This window comes from Sorex araneus, chromosome X, assembly GCF_027595985.1.
Source record: "Sorex araneus isolate mSorAra2 chromosome X, mSorAra2.pri, whole genome shotgun sequence".
NCBI lineage: Eukaryota > Metazoa > Chordata > Mammalia > Eulipotyphla > Soricidae > Sorex > Sorex araneus.
In genome coordinates, this window is record NC_073313.1 from 204,150,550 (window position 1) to 204,174,966 (window position 24,417).

The following is a 24,417-nucleotide window of genomic DNA, read 5'->3' on the forward strand; positions in this document are numbered from 1 at the left end:
AGTTTTCACTTTTTCCTCTGCATCAAATCTGAGAGAATATTAAGCATTACTATCTAGCATAAAATTAATGCTTAGTAAAGCTATCAGTGCTGCATTTTATTATAGTATGATAAGAGAATATTATGCTAATTATACTTTGCTGGGATACATTGGGACTTTATTTCATGGATTAATATATTCTTTATTTTTAAAATCATATACCTCATCATTAATTGAAAAAAAGTTTTATTTCGGTATCGTTGATGTGTACTTACTGTTTTGATCATATTGATTATATTAAATATTTTACTTTCTGTTATGGCTAACAGTGTTACTTTTACTGTGTTTTGTTAATTTCCTGTAGAGGTTTATTTTTTAAACATTTGACACTGTATTTTTTGGTGCTTAAAGATTTACAATAGTTCTAAGCCCATTATTGATTTAAACCATGCTTATTCTAACAGTGAATAGATTACTTCTGGTGCATAGTAACTGCTCAAGTATTGTTGAATGTGCAAATAACCTGTTGTTATATAATTGTTTCTGAATCTTTTTTGATATTTTTTCTCTTTCTTGCCATTTATAAGTTTTTTTAACATGTGCTGTTGTCTTCATACTTAAATAGCATTTTAGTAAATACATTTTTTTCCTATTTTATTTTATCCTTCAGAATTTTGTCAAATAGATTATATGCTTTCTGGTATTGAGTGTAGCTGTGGAGAGAAGTCTGGGGTTTTATTCTGTTTTATTAACCTTTTATTTTGTCTTGATGTGTGTGTGTATAAAATTCTCTCTGTAGTAACTTTACCAGGAAATACTAGTCTGAGACCAATTTTTTTGCCCCCTGATATATAAGCATGAGACCTTAGGAGCAGTTATAGTTGATAAATATTGACTTTTCTTTATTTTTTTAATGAAATATTATTTAACCTGCTGTTCTAGGTTATCTCCCTTAGCAGGGGCATCTTTCCTTGCCTATTTTGGTATTGTAATTTGTATTACAATTTTAAATATTTTTGTATTTTGGTTTACAATGCTGTTGATAATGATTTATCTTGGGCATAATTCCAATATCACCTCTATCACTGGTGTTCCTCCCTCACTACCCCAAGAAATATAGCCCTCCTCCCTTTCACCCTCTTTCACCTCAGGTGTGTTGCCTTTGGATCTTTGTAGCTACCTCACTGCATATTGTTAAGTCCGTCATATGAGAGATCATTCTGTATCTATCTCTTTCATTCTAACTGACATTACTCAGCATGATATCCTCTAGTTCCATCCATGTTGCTGAAAATGGCATGATTTTGTTCTTTCTTAGAGCCACATAGTATTATTCCATTATATATATATATATATATATATATATATATATATATATATATATATATATATATACCACAACTTCTTCATCCATTCATCTGTACTTGGGAATTTTGGTTGCTTCTTGGCTATTGTACTGTGATAGACATAGGTATGCAGATATACTTTAAATTTTTTTGTGTGTGTGTTTGGGGTATATAAGCTAAGAAATGGTATTGTTGGATCATATGGAAATTCTATTTTTTAAAAAATCTTTATATTGCTTACCGTAGAGGTTGAAGCAGACACATTCCCACCAACAGTGAATGTGGTTCCTTTCTCACCACAACTCCATCAATACTGCTTCCACATTGAAGCTCTAATAAAAGGATACCATACTGAGTAGGAGAAAATATTTGCATACAATGATATAGGTTTAATATTCAAGATCTATAGAACACTCGGGCTGGAGCCATAGCACAGTGGGTAGGATGTTTGCCTTGCACTCGGCTGACCCAGGTTTGATTCCTCCACCCCTTTCGGAGAGCCGGGCAAGCTACTGAGAATATCCTGCTTCCACAGCAGAGCCTGGCAAGCGACCCATCGCGTATTTGATATGCCAAAAACAGTAAGAAGTTTCACAATGGAGACGTTACTGGTACCCACTTGAGCAAATCGATGAGCAATAGGATGACAGTGATACAGTGATAAAACACTCACTAAATTTACCAAGAACAAAAAAATTCAATGACCCCATCTATAAATGGGGTGAGCAGCTGAATAGGCACCTTCCTAAAGAAGACATATGAGTGGCTAACAGGCATATAGAAAAACTGCTCATTATCACTAATAATTAAAGGATGCAAATCAAAAAATGATAAAATATCATTTCATGCCTAGGAGAATGGTACACATCAAAAAAATCTGGAAATAATGCCGTTTTGGTGTGGTTGTGATAAGAAAGGAGCCCTCATCTACTTTCCTTAAGTACTACGTAGAGCTTAGCTAGTACTGAGTAATCAATGTATAGGATTTTGAAAAATATTCTTAATATATGTGACTGAAGGGCCTGAGCAATATTACAGCAGGAAAGGTGCCAGCCTTGCATGTAGCCAACCTGGGTTTGATCCTTGTCACTTGATGTTCCCCCGAATCCATCAGAAATGATCCCTGAGTGCCCAGCCAGGAAGAAACCCTGAGTACCACTGAGTGTGGCTCAAAAACCAAAAGAAAAAAAATATGAGTAAGCCTGACCTCATTTTCTTGCACTAAATTACTTTGTCTGCCTACTTTAAAGATAAGGAATGTTTCTGAGGATTTTGGGGGATTTTGTCCTTTCACTGCCTTCTAAACCAGAGCGAGGTAGAAAATAGCAGCAATTCCTAGAATCTTTGTCTCCTACTTTCCTCAAATGCTACTTTTCACAAATAATGGCATGAAATTGTGTTGCTTTTTTTCTTCATTACTGTGAGTGTATCTTTATTTTGCTAGCTGTATTAAGACTTTTTAAAAAATTTTTATTATATCACCATGTGGAAAGATACACAGTTTTCAGGTTTATGTCTCAGTTATACAATATTCAAACACCATCCCTTCACCAGTGCCCATATTCCATGGATTAAGACTTTTGTTGTTAATGTTGTTTATTCATTTGGATTTAGGAAAAGTTGAAAACTTGTTTCAATCTTCCGGTTCACCCCAGAAGTCTTGCAACTTTTCTAAAGTAGTTTAGAACCTTGAAAGTGTGTGTGTGTGTGTGTGTGTGTGTGTGTGTTTGTATGTTCTATGTTTCTCTTGTAGAATAGCTTAGGACAGATATTCCCAAACTTATTTGGCCTTCACCATCTTTTCAGAAAGAAAACTATTCATTGCCCACCTGATGATCTACTTTCTTTAAGTGAACAGAAAGTATCGCCAGTTGCACCTGTGATTACTATCATCTAGTGCCCCCAGTTTGGATACATCAGCATGTAATAACTACTTACTGAAAGCATATGTGATGCATGTAACGCAATTTTGTCTCATTTATGACCTATAGTGGAACTAAAGGGAAATACTATACAATCACCTTGGAATTGGTCTCTCTATATATTTTTTATTAATCTAAAGAAGTTATAGAAAAAGCATAAGGAAGAGCCCCAGGACACATAGGAAATGGCCATGATGTAAAATGAGATATTTAATGCTTACTTCAACCCCAGAAGAAATGAGCTCACATATTTGCTTTTGACTCCATGTGGTATATCAGCTCATAGGTCCTTTCAGAAGTCACAGGTGAATGAGCAGGGAATTTATCTTGAGCACCTTTCTCCCGTAGATTACCTTTTATTTTTCATTTTTCTTCACTCAACACATCAGTTTTAAGGGAACTGTGTGAAATTTGTCCCATGAATTCCATTTATTCCTAAATTCATGGCTCACCTTGGACTAGTCTTCATTTTCTTCCTAGGCATTTTGCTGGTTGCGAAAGGGCCACCCATCCGATTGGTGCATATTTCTTCTTTTATGTGACTCTTGAGGTTAGCCATGGGCAGCTTCAACTTCATGTCATTGGGCAGATGCCTTTCCTGGGAGAAAGCAAAACAACTGCAGCTCTTGGTGGTGACGAGTCTTTTTGTTCATTTTGGTGTGTAGGTATGGATGGTCCTTCTCTTTTCTTCCTTCAGGAAAGAACAGTTGGGCGGGCAGAAGAAGGTCACTTGCCTCCTGCCTATTGATTTTCCTGTGCCATTCAGCGGTTCATTAGTTTCTCCTAACTACAGCTCTGCATTTAGCAGCAGTCTGGACTGGGATCTGAGCCACAGAGGGGGCTGACTGTGCCTCTGTCAGCTTGAGGTGGAGTGGGAAGGTGACTTTGTGACAAGAAGAGTGTGATGCTTTAAAATCAAATGCCTGGGTGTTTTTTATTAGTCTTATATTATGATTTCCTTTTCTGGCACTAGAAAAGTGCTAGTCTCCATGAGACATTGAGACTTCTTAGTGAATTATCTAGATTGGTATTGGGGAAAAGCTTTCAGTTGGTGGGATTGGCCATGTGTATGAATATCAGACCATGGACAGCTCATATTTTATTTTATTTTTATTTATTTATTTTTTTTGAATTAGTTATTGCTTTTTTAAATTTAATTTTATTTTTTTATTAGTTTATTTTTAATTAGAGAGTCATCGTGAGGGTACAGTTACAGATCCATACATCTTTGTGCTCATGTTTCCCCCATACAAAGTTCGATAACCCATCCATTCACCAGTGCCCATTCTCCACCACCAGTAAACCCAACATCCCTCCCCCCCTCCCCAGTCCCGTCTACCCCCACCCCACCCTGCCACTATGGCAGGGAATTCCCTTTTGTTCTCTCTTTCTGATTAGGTGTTGTGGTTTGCAATAAAGGTGTTGAGTGGCCATTGTGTTCAGTCTCTAGTCTGTATTCGGCCCGCATCACCCTTCTCCCACATGACCTCCAACCACATTTTACTTGGTGGTCCCTTCCCTGAGTTACCCAGAATGAGAGACCAGCCTCCAAGCCATGGAGACAATCTCCTGGTACTTATTTCTACTATGCTTGGACGTTAGTCTTATAGTCTATTATTCTATATTCCACAGATGAGTGCAATCTTTCTATGTCTGTCTCTCTCTTTCTGACTCATTTCACTTAGCATGATACTTTCCATGTTGATCCACTTATATGCAAATGTCATGACCTCATTTTTTCTAACAGCTGCATAGTATTCCATTGTATAGATGTACCAGAGTTTCTTCAACCAGTCATCTGTTCTAGGGCACTCGGGTTTTTTTCCAGATTCTGGCTATTGTAAACAGTGCTGCGGTGAACATATAAGTGCATATGTCACTTCGGCTATACTTTTTGGCTTTTCTGGGATATATTCCCAGCAGTGGTATTGCTGGGTCAAATGGGGGACAGCTAATATTTTAAAAAATCATAGAAATTTAAAAAACATACAAAATGAACAATATAATGGTGAAAGTCCACAGTGTTCTCTGTGTTACTAATTATGCCCCATGACCAATCTTGTTTCATGTATGTTCATCTTAGCTTTTTCTTATATTTTTTCAGACATCAGACTATTAGACCTGTAAAGATTTCATTGTGTATTACTTAAGAGATAAGTATATTTTTGGAAAACACAGCCATAAGTATATTTTTGGAAACCCCCCTAAAAAATCTTAATTCTAACTTTATTTTTGTGATGCTAAATTTTTATGGTGTAATGTTGGTAAAAACATGAATATTTCTTGGAATATTTTTTTTGCTTTTTGGGTCATACCTGGTGATGCACAGGGGTCACTCCTGGCTCTGCACTCAGGAATTACCCATGGCGGTGCTCAGGGAACCATATGGGATCTTGGGATATAATATATATGTATATGTGTATATATATGTATATATACATATATATATAATTTGTTGCCTAATGTCTGAACTCCATCAAATATAGTGTGGCAATTATGGAAAATAGGTAGGAAATGTCTTATAATGTGTCGCATGGCTGCTTAGTGGCCGCATGGTCCGGAAAGCAGCCTGGAGCGTGTCAGCGGTTCGGTAGTGGAGGTTGGCTGTTGGGGCTGGGTCCCTTGGGGCTGGGAGGATTCTGACCCATGCCCCTCTGGGGCGTCCCGATTGGAAACAGCCTGGTGCAGAGTCCAGTCTTTTGGACATTATGGTTTTCAATATAGATACTCAGAGGTTATCATGTTTGGTCCTTTTTCTACTTTCAGCACATATCTCGCATCCTGAACAATTCCTCCAACTATCATTGACTTAGTGATCCCCTCTCTATTCCAGTTGCCTTCTCCCTCAGCTCATGAGACAAGCTTCCAACAATGGAGCAATATTCCTGGCCCTTGTGTCTACTGTCCTTAGGTGTTAGTCTCATATTATGTTATATTAAACAAACGAGTGCATCCATTCTATGTCTGTCCTCCTTTCTGACTCATTTAACTTAGCATGAGACTCTCCAAGACCATCCACTTAAAAGCAAATTTCATGACTTCATCTTTCCTAACAGTTGCATAATATTCCATTGTGTAGATGTACCAAAGATTTTTTAACCAATTGTCTGTTCTCGGGCACTCAGGTTGTTTCCAGATTCTGGCTATTGTGAACAGTGCTGCAATGAACATACAGGTGCAGATGTCATTTCTACTGTGCTTTTTTGTACCCTTGGGATATATTCCCAGAAGTGGTATTGTGGGGTAATATGGACCAAACATGGGCTTGGGGTTAGTGGAATGCAAGGCAAACACCTTAAACTGTATTCATTCTCTGGCTCCAATTGTTGTGGATTTTTTTTGGGGGGGGTGGTGTTGAATATTGCATTTGTCAGTGCTCAAGACTTAATCCTCTCTTTGTGCTTACAGACCACTCCTCTGTCAGTGCTGGGGAATCATATGTGGTGTTGGGAATTGAACCTGGGTTGTTTGTGTACAAATGTATAATCAATATCTCTGTATAATCAATCTCTCTGGACCAGCCCAAATTCTGTTCTTAACATTGCAGTGTTTGTGTTTTAACCAGGGTAAAATCTCCAATTAAATATATATGTGTGCATATATCAATTGTTTATATTTTCCTGGTATCTAAAATAATTAGATAATTTGATATTTACTAGACACTTGACTAATTCTCATACGCTAGCAAAGATAGAAAACTATCCCTTAAATTCCAGGGTTACGTTTATTACTGAGTGGAGTTCTCTTTCCTAGATGAGGTTCTCTTTGCTATAGATTTGGCTATTCCTTATAGTGAAAGAATTTTGGGTAGCACCGGAACGGGGGAAGAACAGCATCTCCTAAGAGAGTAGTGGCTTTGATGAAAATCCTTGGTGGCAAGGCTTATGTACATAAATAGACAATGTCCAGCCAATCCTCATTTGCACATAGCCACAGGCTGGCCACAGGGTTTCTGAGCCAGTTTTAGGCTCAGAGCCTCTCTCTCCTGCATTGAGAGGTGTCTTCAAACATCCCTGAAAAACTGTTAGTTCTATTTGTCTTTCCATGAGTTTTCTAGCCTTCTGAGGCCATCCTTTAATATCATGCCCAATAAATGACAGGGGCCTTGTTTGTGGGCTCCTGGGCTTGGGAACGCTTTCATGGTCCCAGCTTCTTGCCTTTCACTCTGAAATGGTTCTGCTGCTCCTGGTTATTCTTTGGTCAGTTCTGTGAGCTCTCAGCTCTACCCGGCCCTCACGCACACATGGGAAAATGCCATCTCCTCTCAAGTTTACTATTATTATCAACAGCAACTTTTCAGACTAAAGGGGCTGCCTTTAGTCTCACCTCACCAACTTCTACCTCCCCAGATCAGGTTATTACTTCCTCTATATGTGTGAGCAGCCACTGCATGGCCTGACTACTTAACCAATTGTCAGATAATTTAGAGTTGGGTATTGATTTTAAAGAGAGACAACTGGTGATCCCGTCCACCAGGTATCTGTTCTGTCATACTGCATTTAACCGGGTCTGTAGTGCCCCGCTGGACAGTCTGGACAGACAGAGGCACCTGGTTGGCCTTGCTTCTCTCACCCATCACTTGTGGCAACTATAATCCCTCTGGATAAGCACTTCTTACTGAACTTCGCTGAGCTGGCTGCCATCTCTGTCTAGGATGGGGGTTTAGCTTCCCTCTCACTGGGGCTATTTCCCCACAGAACTTGTCCATATTTGGTGTTGATGGTCTGAGAGTTCATCAACAAACTCTCTTCACTCTCTGCTGGGCCGTGGAATTGGGCCTAACTTAGGGGCTGGAACCCTCATTCCTGCACCACCCCTCTATCAATATGAACTTCAGTGTCTTCACTGGGAATAGAAGAGTTTACTCATAGGCTCAGGCTTCAACAACAAAATACTGGAGACTGTACAGATTAAGCAAGAGAAAATTGTGTCCTAACCGATCAGAGACTGGAAGCCTGAGATTCAGGGGATGCAGGGCTGGTTTTTCTCAGAGCTGCTCCAAGGCTTTGTAGACGATCCTTTCCCTTCTATCTTTACAGTATCTTCTCACTGTGCTTTCCTGTATCCTAATCTTGTTATTTTAGGACACCAAATCCATCATATACAGCACCTAAGGGCCTTAGCATCTCTCTAAAGACCCTATTTCCAAATCAGTGCTTTTCTGTCTTATGATAACTTTTGGTCAGCTCTTGTCCTTGGATTGGAGGTTAATAACCTCTGCTCTGAATTCAGATTTGCCTGGTTGTGAGGAATCCCCACTGTATGGGGCTTGTGCTCTAAAATCTGAGACAGTCTCTGGCAATTTCCTCCCAAGGGCCAGCCCTGAATCCTCACCTGCAGCACCAGAGAAGAGAGGATCTTCTTGGCTGGGCTATCAGTGCGATTTCATTCATTTTAATTTCTTATGTTTGGCGACCACAGCCAATGATGCTCAGAGTCTAGTCCTGGCTCTGTGTACAAAGATCACTCCTGGTGGTGCTTGCTGGTGGTGGCAGGGGCGGGGAGCGGCATATGCAGTGCTGCAGTAACTACTAAAGGTCCAGCGGGCTCCTATTAAACAGACTGGACAAAGCAGAGTGGGGCTGAAGCTTCTGGTTACACTAGGCTGTTACTGTCTGGGTTTGATTTGGTTAGTCCTGACAGAACTCAAGGGTCCCAGTGGGTCCTAGGTTTTGACTGGTACAGGCAACAAATCTTCTGTCATAACGATCCAACTTTTTGCACATGGAATTTGGAGAGATGGTTTCCAGTGACCATCAGGGAGCCCTGGTCAAGGCTACAAGAATTAGATAACATTTTAGACCTGTGGCTTTCAGCTTTTTTTCAGTACCAGAACAATGACAATCACTCAGCAGCTTGGAATGGCAACCGGGTCTTGTCTTTGACTTCTTTTACCCTTTACACCAGTGGATTTTATCTCCCTTCTTAGAAATGTGTTTCTGAAGATGTCCAAAATCACATCGCTCCATCTCTGCTTCCTGAACCTTCTTCATAAGGAGGCTTCAAATAAATCTGATTTTTGTTTGTTTGTTTGTTGTTCGGGGGCCACATCCAGTGATGCTCAGGGCTTTACTCCTTGCTTCTGTGCTCAGGATCACTCATGATTGTGCTCAGGAGACCATAAGGTTGTGGGGAAGGAACCCAGGCAGCCACATGCAAGGCAAGTGCCTTATCTTGCTATACTATCTTGCTGGACCACAAATCAATTTGTTTTAAGTCTATCTCAAATAGAAGGGAAAACTACAATGAAAACATAACTTACAGTGACTTGCTAGTATACATACATTGTGTGTGTGTGTGTGTGTGTGTGTGTGTGTGTTTTCAAGGCCCAAAGCCCACAACCCCTAATCCTGTGATGTATTGCACATGACAGACTTTTTCTCCTCACCAGGAAATACCTGTATGGATTGTTTCATTATAATCCCACGATGCTCAGACTCGAATCACTTCCAGATCCTACAGATACCTGGGAAATTGTAGAGACCATAGGCAAAGGCACCTATGGCAAGGTCTACAAGGTTACTAACAAGAAAGATGGGAGTTTGGCGGCAGTGAAAATTCTGGATCCGATCAGTGTGAGTAACAGTGTTACTGTAGCCATCTTACAGTGTCTCCTATCAGTGTCTGTGTAGAGCTCTCAACTTCTATCCTGGTTCTAGTAATAATTTTAATGAAACCTACATGAAATCTCAAATACATTATCACTTGTTACTCATCTGAATGAAGGGACTTTGTTAGGGCCACAAAATTCTCTTCATCTTCTTTTCTCCCCCTTTTTCTGACCACTCTCAGATGTACTCGGGGCTTATTCCCTTTGTGCTTAGAGATCAGTCCTGGTGGGCTGGGGGAGCATATGTAGTGCCACGACTCAACCCAAAATTCAATGGCATGTAAGGCAATGCCTTTTATCCTATACCACCTTTCCAGTTCTGGCTTTTTATTTCTTGTCCATCCTGCTTTGGTTCTGGTTTTGGGTTTCTGGGCTCTTCAAATATTATTTTGGAAAGAGAGGTTTATTTCACTCCTGAGCTTACACAGGGGCTTGGTCTCTCTGTAAATTACAAAATGCCCAAATTTGTGATATTGGATTATCCTTGTCTGGCATCTTATTTCAGAGCACAAAATGCTAATGTTAAATGTTGTGTGCTATTCTACACAGGTAGGCTGTAAGTAGTGAGGTTACTGATCAGTGCCCAATCCTTCACACTAATTCGCTTTAACTGACTCGGCCACTCAGGTGTTATCAAAATTTAAAAACATATTTATAAGAGTATTGTTAAAAACCAATGGAATATAGGGAGGTGTTTTATCACTATAAGAATTAGGAGGTTTTAGTTGTGATATGAGTGTTTATTGTTAGGTGTGTTTTAAGGTTATGGGGCTGAACACATTTAAAATACTGAATAAACGTTTTAAGTGATTGCTTGATTGTGATGTCCTACCTGCAATATTCTTTGCACATCAAACTGAATCCAGCATGCTTTTCTTTGTTTAACTCATTCTTAGGATATGGATGATGAGATTGAGGCGGAATACAACATTTTGCAATTTCTTCCTAATCATCCCAATGTCGTGAAGTTTTATGGAATGTTTTACAAAGCAGATCACTGTGTGGGAGGTCAGCTGTGGCTCGTCCTAGAGGTAAGAGAAACTACAGGTTCACACGGAGAACCAGGAGCTACCAGATATGTTGTTGCCTTAATTCCTTACTATTGTAGGATACACTTCGAACCTTGGGACCTTTCCTATGTCTGAGGACCTTACCAGGTATGCTTCCTCCATAGGTTTTGTAGTTCTTGTGGAAAAAGTTCTTGTTTATCGGATTTCAAATGTAATCATCTCTCTTACTGAGTCAGTGAATCTAGATTTAGATATGATTAGAAAGGTCATTTTCTTTCCTAAAATAGGAATGCTTCACAGAAAGCATGTTGCAACTGATGGTGATTCATTTTCAGAACTTTTAGTCCAGAGTTTACATGGTTTATCATGTTCAAATTAACCCAGGTACGTTCTTTAGACAAGATTAGGTTCCTTGAAAATAAACTCTCTGAGATGGGTGGGTTTTGGCAGGTTTGAGAGTTAGTGGGACTTAAGGAAGTAAGAAGTATGGAGGGAAGGAAGATGGGAGAGAGGACTGGACAAGGGGAACCCTGAACTGCAAGATTGTTGGGACATAATATCTTCCTGGAGGGAGATGATTGCTGGAATGCTCTAGCTGTCCACTGTGCACTATTCTGGGGAGGATGTGACTGAGTGGACACGGATCCTATACATGAGGTAGATTCCTAGTGAAACTGCAGCTGGACTGTGGGACCAGGGAACAGTGGTATTAGGCAGCATTTGCTCTGCAGAGGGCTCTAAAGGGAAACATCATGGTCTCCACAAAAGTTCTGCCCTTTGTCTCCCTTATTAATAGAAAGGAACAGGGCATGACAGAGTCATTGTCCCTGCAAATTTGGGTCCATGGAACTAAAATGACAAGATCCAGCAATGACAACATGTGAAATATGGCTGTTACAGCCTCTCTATTGCCCCAGGCTCGCTCGTTCTGCGATTGGCTGCTCAGGGCCAACATCCTTCTTTGTGCATGAGGTCAGAGATGTCATCCAGGAGCACACATTAAGGCCTGTGAGATAAGCCCCAAAGGAGATCACAGCCCTCATTTCATCTCTGATGTCTCTTGTCCAAGTTTCCCACCTAGGTCTGCATGGGTTTGAGTCTGGGACAGTGGCTCCTGCCTACCACGTGTGGAGAATTCATTTTTTTTTCTTTTTGGGTCACACCCGGCGATGCACAGGGGTTACTCCTGGCTCTGCACTCAGGAATTACTGCTGGCGGTGCTCAGGGGACCATATGGGATGCTGGGAATCAAACCAAGGTTGGCCGCATGCAAGGCAAATGCCCTATCCAGCCCCAAATTCATTTGTTAACATTCAGATTCCCTTGCTCAGGCCCGTGCAAGGGCACTTGGGGGTGTGATGCTTCGGGGCCTGGCAGTGCAGTGATCTGCAGGGAAGCTGGTTTTAGCCTTTCTGCCACATCAGTTCCTTTCTCGAATCACAAGGATTTAAAGGGATTTGGTTTTCAGAACTCATCTTTCTCTGATTAGTTGGCAGGATGTTATATAACACAGTTTTATTTTTTTTTTTTAATTTCCTATATTCCCCTCTGAGACTATTCAATTTTTGCTGTCTGTGAATCTCTTTCATAACGATTTTTCGTTTGTTGGTGCAAAGATGTGCTACACCTCTGAGCTGCCACATCCCTGGTTAGAATAACAATTTTGTTTTGTTTTGGGGCCGTATCAGGTGATGCTCAGGGGTTACTCCGGGCTCTGTGCTTACAGATCACTCCTGGCAGGACTCTGGGATGCTAAGGATTGAAGGTTGACCACAAGGTGAATACCCTATTCATTGTACCCTACCTATTGTTCCAGTCCCTAGAATACAAATTTTTTAAATTATTTTTTTTGATAGTTCGAGGTTTGACTTTTTTATTGAATCACCATGATACATAATCACAAAGTTGTTCATGATTAGAATTTCAGTCATCCAATGTTCTATCATCCAACCCTTTCCCATTGTTCATTTCCTACCACCAACATACCCAGTTTTCCTCCTGCTACTCCCTGCCCCCTACCAGCCTGCTTCTATGGGAGATACTTTTCTTCTCGATCTGAGATGAAGCTTTTATTGGGATGTGGAAAGTGTTGTTTCCAGTCTCTGATTGTGTTCCTCAGCTCTGGCAGACCTTTGTATTTAAAACTTCATTATAATTTAGTATTGAGAGTATAGTGACTGAGAAGTTTTTCTTTCTGTTAAAAAAAAGAAAACAAAACTCCTGACTCACAAAGGCTCTGCATTGAATATGAAAGAACTGGAACTTGCAGAAACTCCCCAGTGCTTAAAACGAAGTCTCCTTGACATGGGAAGCTACTTCTGTTTGCTCTTTCCAGAGAGTGCTGGCAAGTCGGACCCTCCAGCATAGCCAAGGCAGCCAGCATGAGTTGTGCCTCGCCTTGAAAGATGAGTAGGACCTCAAGACTATCAACTGTGCCATGTGCAAATGCTCCCTTGCCAACTGTTCCTTGCTTTTTCAGTGTGACCATTGGCAGATAATGAAGCTGCCCTGAGACAATGCATTATTCATGATTAAGCGATCCAATATGTTAACACTGATACCTTTTGTGCATCATTTTGATCCAAATCAAAGTTGGTGGTAAAGGGAATTGGATGGCCTCAGTTAGTTTTTTGTTTGCCTATTTGTTTGCTTTGTCCCAAAAGAAGTCATTTATGCTGGGTGGTCCAAAGTGTATCTAAGTCTTCTGACAGTCTTTATAGTAAAGGCATTTCTAGGTGCCTGGACTGGGCAGGAACCTCAGTATACAACTGAGGACTGGAGCCCAGAGACAGAGTGACAAGCCCAAGTCATATGGCAGAACTAGAGGGTGTGTGGCTGCTGCTGTTCATGGCCCTTATGCTGGCCTAGGTTCTCTGGTTGGTACGTCAGTGATTCTGGAACATTCATGCACATACACAAACACACACACAAACACACCACATATACACCTGGAAGACCATGATGAGCCACATAGAACCCTGGCCATTTTGTCCTCTGCAGCTCTTTTGTAAGTGCTTCAGGAGACTTACACAATAAAATCATGATCTGTTTAATATTGTACTCTTCATCCTGTATATTAAGATTAAATTTATGCTTTCTCCTAGCTGGATGTTATGAAAGGATTAGTAAGAAGCTATTACACAGCTATTCTAGACCGTAGAATACTTTTATTATCAAGTTCCTAAGATCACACCAATGGAAAACAAAAGCAAATAAAAATGTCATTTTTGAAATTCATTACTTATTTTGAGCAGAAGGCAAAGTTCTCTTTTATAACGGTCACTTATTCAAAAGATATGGAGGAAATACATGTTTTAGGGAATTTGCAAATTTTTATTCTAAATTAGCATTAAAAATTTGAGATCTTATTGTCTTTAAATGAGATATAATAGAAATTATACCTTTAAGAAGAACACAACACAGATAAAATAGTATGTGATGAAGCATGAACTACCTTTTTTTTTTCCTTTCAGTATAAATACTTCAGTAGACAAATGCTATTAACTTCAGCATGAATTATATAGTCAACTTAAAAGAAATGGCAAGTGTCGAGTATATTAGTAAAGGGGACTTTAAATAAAAATAAACAATTCTCTAATTGAAAACTAGATAAAAAGAATTAGGTGAGGTTTGTTTGTTCTGATTATTTATGATACCAGTACTTTACCCAGGACCTCAGACACGCAAGACGTATACTCCACCATGGAGCTACATCCTTAGCACCGAATTAGTGGCTTTTAAAAAATCTTTTGTTCTTTTTTATGTTCTCTTTAAGTTCTTTATTTAAGCTCAGTATCTAAACCAAGGATAAGGGTATGGAGTGGAGAAACACTTGTCTCCAGTTTTTGCTTTTATTGAAGGCCAGAGATGGATCTAGACCTAGTGTTGCAATGGCTATACGTGAACCATTTTCACTTACTCATTTTTGTGTCCTGAATCAAGTTCATTATGTTAACAAATAAAGCTTAGAGCATGATTCTGGTAATCTGGAACCTGGGACTGGTTAGGTTGGATGGGTTAGAGCTGGGTAGAAAATCCTAAGATGGTTAGGCAGCAATGGCATGTTTGTGTGGGGGTCTAGTATAAGTCTCAGGAAGATGGTATAGACTATTTGGGAGGTGGATAAGAAGGAAAGGCCATAGAGTTTGAACATGTTCATGTGCTCCATATGTTCATTACTAAGCTAAAAAGAGTGAGCAGCCGAGTAATGGGAAATCTGTCATGCTACTCCATGAGCACAGGGCCCAAAGTGAAACTAAGATGGGAGGTGGAAGTTGGGGTCCACTTCATCTCAGCCTGTGAGCATCTACCACCCTGACTGGAACATGGGGTTGCCTGTGACATAATTTTCATTTTTCTTGGGACTAGCCAATGTCTTTATCTGATATCAATAAAAGTATCCAACATCCAACAGTTTGGAGGACTAGGATGTTGCCTGGCATTGGGAGAGGCGGCCAATGACCACATGGTGCTTCCCAAGTCTTCAGGAGTGACTCTGACCACCTTAACTTGGCTTCCTGTCCTTTATAGGATCTAGTACCCTTGAAAGATAATAAGCTCATTGAACCGAAGAGCCCTGAAAAGAAATTCCTCTCTATGTCACATTAACATGCCAGTACAGACAGAATCTATGAGAATGTTGGAACTTGGACTAGAATAAAAGTTTGGTGATTGGGTGGCCTGGGCTGTTCTTTAATAACATGGAAGAAAATTGATGACTTATTGAGCCAGGAACATATTTTGGCCTTGAAAGTATGACCATCTTAGCAAATACACATAGGTGAGGAAATCAATATTCAGTGATGTTTTTGAAAAATAGATGTGGCTGTAAATGATTTTTCTATTTTTCTTGCTTTGGAGAAAATTGCTCATTACATTCAGGATGCATCCTGCAGCCATGTTCCCTGAGTGGTAAGGGCGTAGGGAGGCCCACGCAATTGAGACACACCTCTGTTCTTGAAGTGCTGGCTGGCAGAGGGGGCGGGAGAAGGAGGTTGTACTGTCAACCCATGGGGTTGGAGCAGGCAGCTTGATTGCCTTGCCAGTCTCAGGGGATCGTTTGATTTGATGCATTGAAATATAATTCTTTGCCATTTTTTCAAATGTTCCATCTATTTCACTAAGCCTTTATTCTGGGTAGATAATTGCCAGAGCCCCGATGCTTTTCTTTCTTTTGTCTAAGTACCCAGAATCTTTTCTCCATAACCCGCAGGCTGCCCTTTTAAGCCTTTTATCAGCTTCACAGGCGAGCTTCCTCTCAAGGTGCCCCCGGCTCTTTAATGATGCTTCTGTGAGACACAGAAAGTCCAGAACATTTCAATTCTGACATTTGTGAACAAAACACACCATGGTCCTTTTGCTGTTTTTAAATTTATAGCTGAGTTGGGTTCTGCTGACAAAATGGCTGCCTTTCTCTTCTAGGTTCTAGAACGATGAAACAAGTTTGCAACTTGGCTTGCAATATGAAATATTGCTGAGTAGGCTCCTGTTGTGAGGGTAGCCACACACTTAAGTAGGACAGGAGAGGGACTAAAATGAGGTTTCAGGGGAAAATTCCAGGGCTGATTTCGTTTGGATCATCACCCAGCATTTAATTTAAATTTCTCTGGGTGGAATTTTAATAGTGCACTTACAATTCAATAAAGCCCGTGCTCTCCAAGGTGGGGCCAGGCTGAGACCTGGTTCTGATAAGGGTTCTCTAGTGCCTTGCATTCTTTTTGGATTTAAAGGATAAGCAACACCATTGATATTGCTCCCATTTTGTTTCAGATCTGTATTCTCTATCTCTTCACTTCCTGCGCTTAGTTGGTCAAAATTTCCTGATGAAGCTAAGAAAAGTCTCCAGTATCTGTCTCTGGCTCTTCATTCTTATCCATGGACTATTTTGGACCTTGTATCTAAATTGCTTTAATATTTCCTAGTAGGTGTTTAATACTGTTGTGGTCTCTAGTAGGTGTTTAGCACCTGTTCTGTTTGCCTTTCGATCTGCTAACTAAGCCATCCTTCAAAAATGCAAATCTGAACTGAGATACCTGCATTCAGCCTGTTTAAACCTTTCTATACCTATCCAATGGTGTATTATGGTGTTAGACCACATGGGTAGTACTACTAAAGTTCATATAATTTAGCAGGAAATCTTTGTTATTCTTATCCCCCACTTCCCTTCCCCAACCCTACTCTAGAATCCGGGCACTCTTATTCCCACAGTAGCAGAGTATATAGCATGCACAAGTGCATACACACACACACACACACACACACACACACACACACACACACAAACCCTGTTCACTTGCCTACTTCCCTTCTTCCATTTTTCCACACCCCTTCTTTTGTACATGCTTTTTCTTTAGTAGAGACAGCACTCCTCTTCTTTTATGGCACCTGACAAATTCGTTGTCCTTCAAACTCATTGTAACAGTGATAATCTCCAGGAAAAATGTCCTGGACTGTCCCCTCCTCCGCTCCTCTAGAGCTGGGCACGTTCTTCACTGCTATTAGTCTTGCAGCGATTGGATTCTGCTTCCACTGGCTGCATTCTGGTGCTCCTGATTGTGCCATGGGTGGTACCCTATTCACCGGTGAGAACCAAGGTCAGAGGCCTGAGTAATGCATAAGAGACAGTTGCCACTAATTGAGAACAAAGAGTAACTTTCTTTCAAATAATTGAACTGAGCATTTTTTGTGATAACCCAGTCTGCACAGAAGAGACAACCTAGTTACTGGTTGCAGCTGACTGGTAGAGAGTAGAGTCTATTCACTTCATAGATTTTCAACTCAGGGAACTAACACAGCCTTCCAGTTTTTTCAGGGCCTCCACTGAACCATTGCTGAGAGACCATCATTGTATCCTAAGGATTCCTAATACCATATTAGATTTTAGTCACATTATTTTCATTTATGAGAAATGGAAATGACAAAAGTGCCAGAAGATTTACTTTCAGGTTATCTTGATTTTTAATATGTGGGCAAACTATTTGCCATGTAGATAGAAGGGAATGAGATATCATATAAAACATCTGCTCTCCCTTTATTAAAATGTTGCAAAGGTTCATAATTAGACTCCAAAAGATCTTAATGTGTTATTATCTTGATAAAGAGTTGTCTTCCTTTGGGAAAGGTGCTAATCTATGCTCCCCCAGATTTCCTTGCTTAGAAAAAGGCACTTGACTCAAGCAGTCCCAACCCAGGGGACCCACCCCCGTGGCCCCACCCCCAGCCTCTGATGTATCCCAGTATTCATCAGCAAATCTTTCCCAAATTGCCAGCAAAGTACCAGAAGAAGCATAGGTCTCTAAAGCACGTTCTAGACATTTATAAGGACAAGAACAACTCAGAATCTGATGAAAGTCTGGATTTTCTTAGCAGGAAAATGGAAGATGTATGTATAATCCACCACCTACCATTTTAAGGTATTTACATAATCTGCTCAAAGCAGTTAAGAATTCTGAATTTAATATAGCATATGGCAAACCCAAACTGTGCTTTGACAGAGAATAAATTAGTAAAATCTACCTGTGAAAACAAACATGGGCTAGAGAGATAACACAGGGATTAAAACTCCTGCCTTTGAGACAGTGGACCCGGGTTCCATCTCTTGCATGGTGTCTAGTTCCCTGAGCACAGAGTCAGGAGTAAGCCCAGAGTGTTGTGAGGTGTGGCCCCAATACCCTTCCTCCTCCTGTCCCCCAAAGAGAAGGCCATAAAGCTGCTGAACGCCAAAGGTAGAGTAGGATATGGTGAAATGTTCATATAATACAGCTCCTCTCACACACTCCTGCTTTGGCAGGGCAGAAGCCCTCAAAGCCGAGCGGCAAAGGGCTTGTGAGGCCTGTGATGTCAGCACTGGAGGCAGGAAGGTTAGAAATGACCTGAATGCATTTTCGATTTAGTATCAGGGACAACCAGCTTGCTTCCCATGCCCGTTCTATGTTTGAAATGCACATTAAAAAAGAGCACTATTGGGCTGGAGCGATAGTACAGCCAATAGGACACTTGTCTTGCAGATAGCAGGCCCAGGTTTGATCCTTGGCATCCACATGGTCCCCAAGAGTGATTCCTGAGTGCAGAGCCAGGAGTAACCCCAGAGCATTACACTGTGTGACCCAAAAAGAAAAAAAGTGACAATATTTATGTAAAGTGAAAAATAGCTAATTAGCTCTTCGAAATTTCTAGATCATGATTTGTGCTTTTTTGTTTCACTTGACAATGAAAAACTCAGCTTTTTGGACATGTTGCCCTCACTCATGAATCATCCCTGTTAGAGAAACACTGAGAGAGAATGAAATTCAACCAGGAAATGGCAATGTGAGGTTTTGTTATTCTGACCTGGACTTTTGTGATTGGACCAGTTACTGGTGGACTTTTATTCTTAATCTTTTTTTTTTTTCTTTTTTTGTTGCGTGTGTTCTGTGCTCTCTGTCGACCTCTCCCCTGGCAGCTCTGTAATGGGGGCTCCGTCACCGAGCTTGTCAAGGGGCTCCTGCGGTGTGGCCGGCGATTGGATGAAGCCATGATCTCATACATCTTGTATGGGGCCCTCTTGGTAAGAATATCCTGGGGCTGGGAGATGGTATGACAGTACAGGCACACATAGGCCTAGCATGTGCCTGAACCAGGCTAAATTCTGGCATCACATAGTCCCCTGAGCACCATCTGGTGTAGTCCAAAAGGCCCCCAGAACACTCACTGGAGAGGCCCAGATGATTCTAGCACAGGCCTGGGCAGGGTTGAGCCATCTAGTCTTCTCCTGGGCCTTTGGACTGAACTGCAGGCTTGCTTGGAGAATCTCTGGTGTATGCCTCTCCTAAGTCCCCACCCACTCCTGTGCACCTCTTAGAAACCTACCTCCCTCTAAAATAAAAAAGGAGGGGCTGGAGAAATAGCACAGCAGGTAGGGTGTTTGCCTTGCATGTCACTGACCCGGGTTCGATTCCCAGCATCCCATATGGTCCCCTGAGCACTGCCAGGGGGTAACTCCTGAGTGCAGAGCCAGGAGTAGTAACCCCTGTGCATCGCCGGGTGTGACCCAAAAAGCAAAAATAAATAAATAAAAATAAAAAAGAAGGGGGCATATGTCCCTTTAGCTGGAATAACAGCAAAGAGGCTCTTCATCATCACTTGGATTCCTATGGTACATTAACAATAGGAAAATCACTTGGCAGTATGCAGAGTTTTGTAAGAGCAGGGAGATATCCCTGCGGATGCAGGCTTTTAATATAGTCCTGTATATTAAAAGTAGTACAGTAACCATGCACATTTCCACCTTCTCTTTCCGGTTTTGTTGGCGGTGGGACATCGTTCAGGGCCTGCAACATTTGCACAGCAACCGAATCATCCACCGTGATGTCAAAGGGAACAACATTCTTCTGACAACAGAAGGAGGAGTTAAGCTCGTTGACTTTGGTAAAGACTGCTTGTCGTTTGTTTTCTTGATGTGTGCAGTTTAGCCTAAGGCGACAATCATTACAGTCTGAGAAGCTGGGGCCTCTGCTGCCAAAGGCTGAGAGACTCTTTCAGTCTAACATGCCAGAGTGTGTGTGTGGGAAGGGGGGGGTTACCAGATGGATCACCGTAGGAGATGCTGTTTGTTCATCTATTTTCAATTTTAGAAGCAATTTTATTAAAGATGGAAAATAAAAGTGTTCCAAAGGAAGAATTGGATGGAAAAAACTTGTGTTTTCTGAGAAAAAAATTCACGTCTGACGGGGGCAGTTGTCTATAATTTACATTTTGTCATTTCTTCTGCATATGAAAAGAGAAAGCTGTTTGGGCTTTCAAATCACTTTCTTTAGCCCTAGGCATGTTTATTCCCAGTGAGCAGAAGGTAAAATAGTCCTTTGGGTCCGGGAGCTAACATCCTTTTAAATTGTGATTATTGCAGCTACTCATGAGGCTGGTTGAACTGGAAGCATTAACAGGAAAAAGAAATGTGAGAGGAAATTCAGAGTAGTATCACCTAAGGCCAGAGAACTATTCTGTATCTCCACTCAGCACACAATACTGATATTCATAAGCCAACAAACCTTTTGGTGTTCCTTTTAAAGTTCATTGTATGGTTTAATTTTCTAAATGAATCCCACAGCAATTATTGCTTCAGTTTGACTGTCACAAGCAATGCTGGTGGGGGGGCACCGAAACACCTTTAAAAAGTTCTAGATCATTGTCAACATAAAAAAGATGGATGAGGGGCTGGAGCAATAGTATAGCGGGTAGGGCGTTTGCCTTACACGAGGCCGACCTGGGTTCGATTCCCAGCATCTCATATGGTTCCCCGAGCACTGCCAGGAGCAATTCCTGAGCACAGAGTCAGGAGTAACCCCTGAGCATCACTGGGTGTGACCCAAAAAGCAAAAATAAAAAAATGGATGATTTTGAATGTATGTTGCTTTATTGGCAAAGAGTTTTGTGTTAAAATGTGCCCATGAATCATTTATTCAGATCTAATATTTTTTCTTAGTATAAAAATAAAGTTATTTTATGTGGATTGGCCTATTTACTAAACAGCAAGCAAAAAGGAAAAACAGCTGTGGGGCACTTTGTTCCAATCTGCTCCTCTTTCTCTTTAAGGAACGGCGTTAACTACGAATGTACTCTGTATATCACTTATTTTTATTTATTTATTTATTTTGTAAGAACCCAAGCTTTATTTATTTATTTATTTATTTATTTATTTATTTATTTATTTATTTATTTATTTATATCACATTAGAGATGTGTTTTCCAAACAATCCTGGGGCCAGTGGTTATGTCAGGAGAGAAAGAACCTAGAAAGATGCGGATGGAGATAAATGCTGATTTAGCCATTCACAAGTCTTGCCATTTGTCAAGTGGATAAAGGTTACTATCTAGTATCACTGTCACTGTCATCCCGTTGTTCGTCAATTTACTCGAGCTGGCACCAGTAACATCTCTCTTACACTCAGTCCTGAGATTTTAGCAGCCTCTCATTACTCGTCTTTCCCAATGATTGGAGGCTCTTTCAGGGTCAGGGGAATAAGACCTATCGTTACTGTTTTTGGCATATCGAATACGCTATGGGTAGTGTATATCTATCTAGTAACGAAAGAAAAAAATTAAAAAAAATCAAATCACAGAAGTTTAAAAAGAATCTTCTAATCAACATTGGAATGTAAGACTTGATATACTAGGAAAAAACTAGACAATCATCCATGGCTAGTAGTGTTTAGAAAGCGCTCTTGACTTGCTAATAAAGATAGTGACTAGTACATCCATTCTCTAAAAATAATTACCTCTTTAAAAAAATAAGTTCTCAATACATAAACACCTAATATTTTCATTTCATTTATTTACTTTTAATTTTAAAATTTGGTTTTCATTTCACAATTGAGTATGGTAACATTTGGGATTGAAATTGGGTCTCACCCAGCTGTGTTCGCCCAGGGATTATTCCTGGCTCTGTTCCCTGGGATCATTCCTAGCAGTGCTCAGGGGACCATATGAGGTGCTGGGGATTGAATCGGGGTTGTGCAAGACAAGAGCTACTATCTCTCTGCTCGTGCCCCTCCCCCACTCCCTGTGCTTTCAAAGGTGTGTTTCATGCATCTAAGTGTCTAAAGTTCTTGCCCTCAGTGGTGTTAGTGACAACCTTTGTCTTTCTTTTAAGGGTTGCCTTAGATTTAAACTTGGTATTAAGCAATGCAATTTACGTGGAAATGTATGTAATTTATAAATTATTTTTCCATGTGTTCTCTTATTTGGTCTTAAGAGGATTTCTTGTATGAGGTACAGTGAGGTGCCTTTATTTTCAGTTTGAAGATGAGCAAAATCCCTTTCCTAAAGTGAGGCGGGTTGGTCCGGTGCAGATAGTTTGGAAGAGGCTTACAGAGATGCTAATAAGCCTCTCACTGCTCATCTTCTTCCCTTATCCTACGAGAAAAGAACTGGCAGAGACACAGATAAAGTACCTTAGGATCCATTAAAATTCAGGTCCTCAACATTAGCCCTAGATATTATCAGCCAATTTCTCTTTCCATTTGACAAACACAGCTCTCTTGCCAGGTTTCCAGACTTTTAGGTTAGATAGGGCATTGACAATTTTTCACTTTTCAACTAAGGCACCTGCTTTTATTTTTATTTTTATTTATTTATTTTTGATTTTTTGGGTCACACCCAGCGATGCACAGGGGTTACTCCTGGTTCTACACTCAGGAATTACTCCTGAGTGTAGAACCAGGTGCTCAGGGTACCATATGGGATGCTAGGATTCAAACCCGGCTTGGCCTCGTGCAAGGCAAACGCTCTACCAGCTGTGCTATCGCTCCAGCCCCAATTTTTATTTTTTCTTAAAAAAAATTTTTAATTGAATCACCATGAGATAGACTTTCATTGTTCATGAAAGTGTTCCAACACCCATCCCTCCCCCAGTGTACATTTCCCAGCACCAATGTTTCCAGTTTCCCTCCCAGCACTCCCTGACTCTCTCTCTCTCTCTCTCTCTCTCTCTCTCTCTCTCTCTCTCTTTCCTTCTCCTCTCCTTTTGGACATTGTGGTTTGTAATACAGATACTGAAAGCTTATCATGTATTTCACTTTACCTACTTTCTACACTCAGTTCTTGTCCTGTGTGATCATTTCCAACTATTATTGCCATACTGGTCCCTTCTCTATATTACCTACCCTGTGCCCCTCCCGCCAATACTTGTGGTATATTCAAACCATTTATCAGTCCTCCTAGCCCCTGTTTTCCTTGGTCTTGAATATTACTCTCTTACTATTATTTTTTTATATGTCACAAATGAGTGCAGTCATTCTATGTCTGTCTCCCACCTCCTGACTCATTTCACTCAGCATAATATTCTCCATATCTATCCATTTATAGACAAATTTCATGACTTCATTTTTCCTAAGAGCTACATCGAATTCCATATAGATATACCACAGTTTCTTTATCCAGTGGTCTGTTCTCGGGCTCTCCGGTTATTTCCAGATTCTGGCCATTGTGAATTGTGCAATAAACATAAAAGTGCAGATGGTATTTCTGCTGTACGTCTTTGGACCGGCACCTATTTTTAAAGGAAAGACAGCTGAAATGGTTTTTTTGAGAGATATACTAGGAGAGGTATACTATATTTGGGGTTGATCCTAAATTTTGGCCTTGCATTCCAGCTTTGCTGCAATCTGGGTAGGAAAGTTTCTCAGGAAAAGCTTATTCTAGTGAAAAGATAGGGTGTTAGATGTTTCTGCCCTGAGATTGGCAGTCTCTAGATTGGCAATTAAGTCTGACCTAATAGGTTTTTTTTTTTTTTGCATTGTCTGGGAGCTAAAAATTGTTTAAAATTATTTAAATTTTGTTTGTTTATATTTTTGGGAGACACAACTGATGGTGCCCAGGGACTGCTTTGTTCCCTGCAATGTTCAGAGGACTGTGTGGTGCTGGGGGTGGAACTTGGGTTTCCTGCATGCAATGCAAATGCTCAGCCTGTCTTTTTCTGGCATGGAAGTCTTTAGCTGGGGGAAGAGATCTAAAGAAGAGTATTTTGTGACACTGGAAAATGATATATGGTCATAAATAAAGTTCTGGGAAACAGA

General features: G+C 40.6%; 1 protein-coding gene across 1 annotated transcript in view; it reads left to right on the forward strand.

The window, feature by feature from the left end:
* Positions 1 to 9,675: 9,675 nt before the first annotated feature.
* MYO3B (myosin IIIB) overlaps positions 9,676 to 24,417 on the forward strand; it is a 460,143-nt gene continuing 445,401 nt past the window's right edge. Inside the window, 4 exon segments of the mRNA XM_055121066.1 lie at positions 9,676 to 9,822; positions 10,754 to 10,888; positions 19,308 to 19,412; positions 20,173 to 20,272. Coding sequence (XP_054977041.1) covers positions 9,676 to 9,822; positions 10,754 to 10,888; positions 19,308 to 19,412; positions 20,173 to 20,272 — 487 coding nt within the window.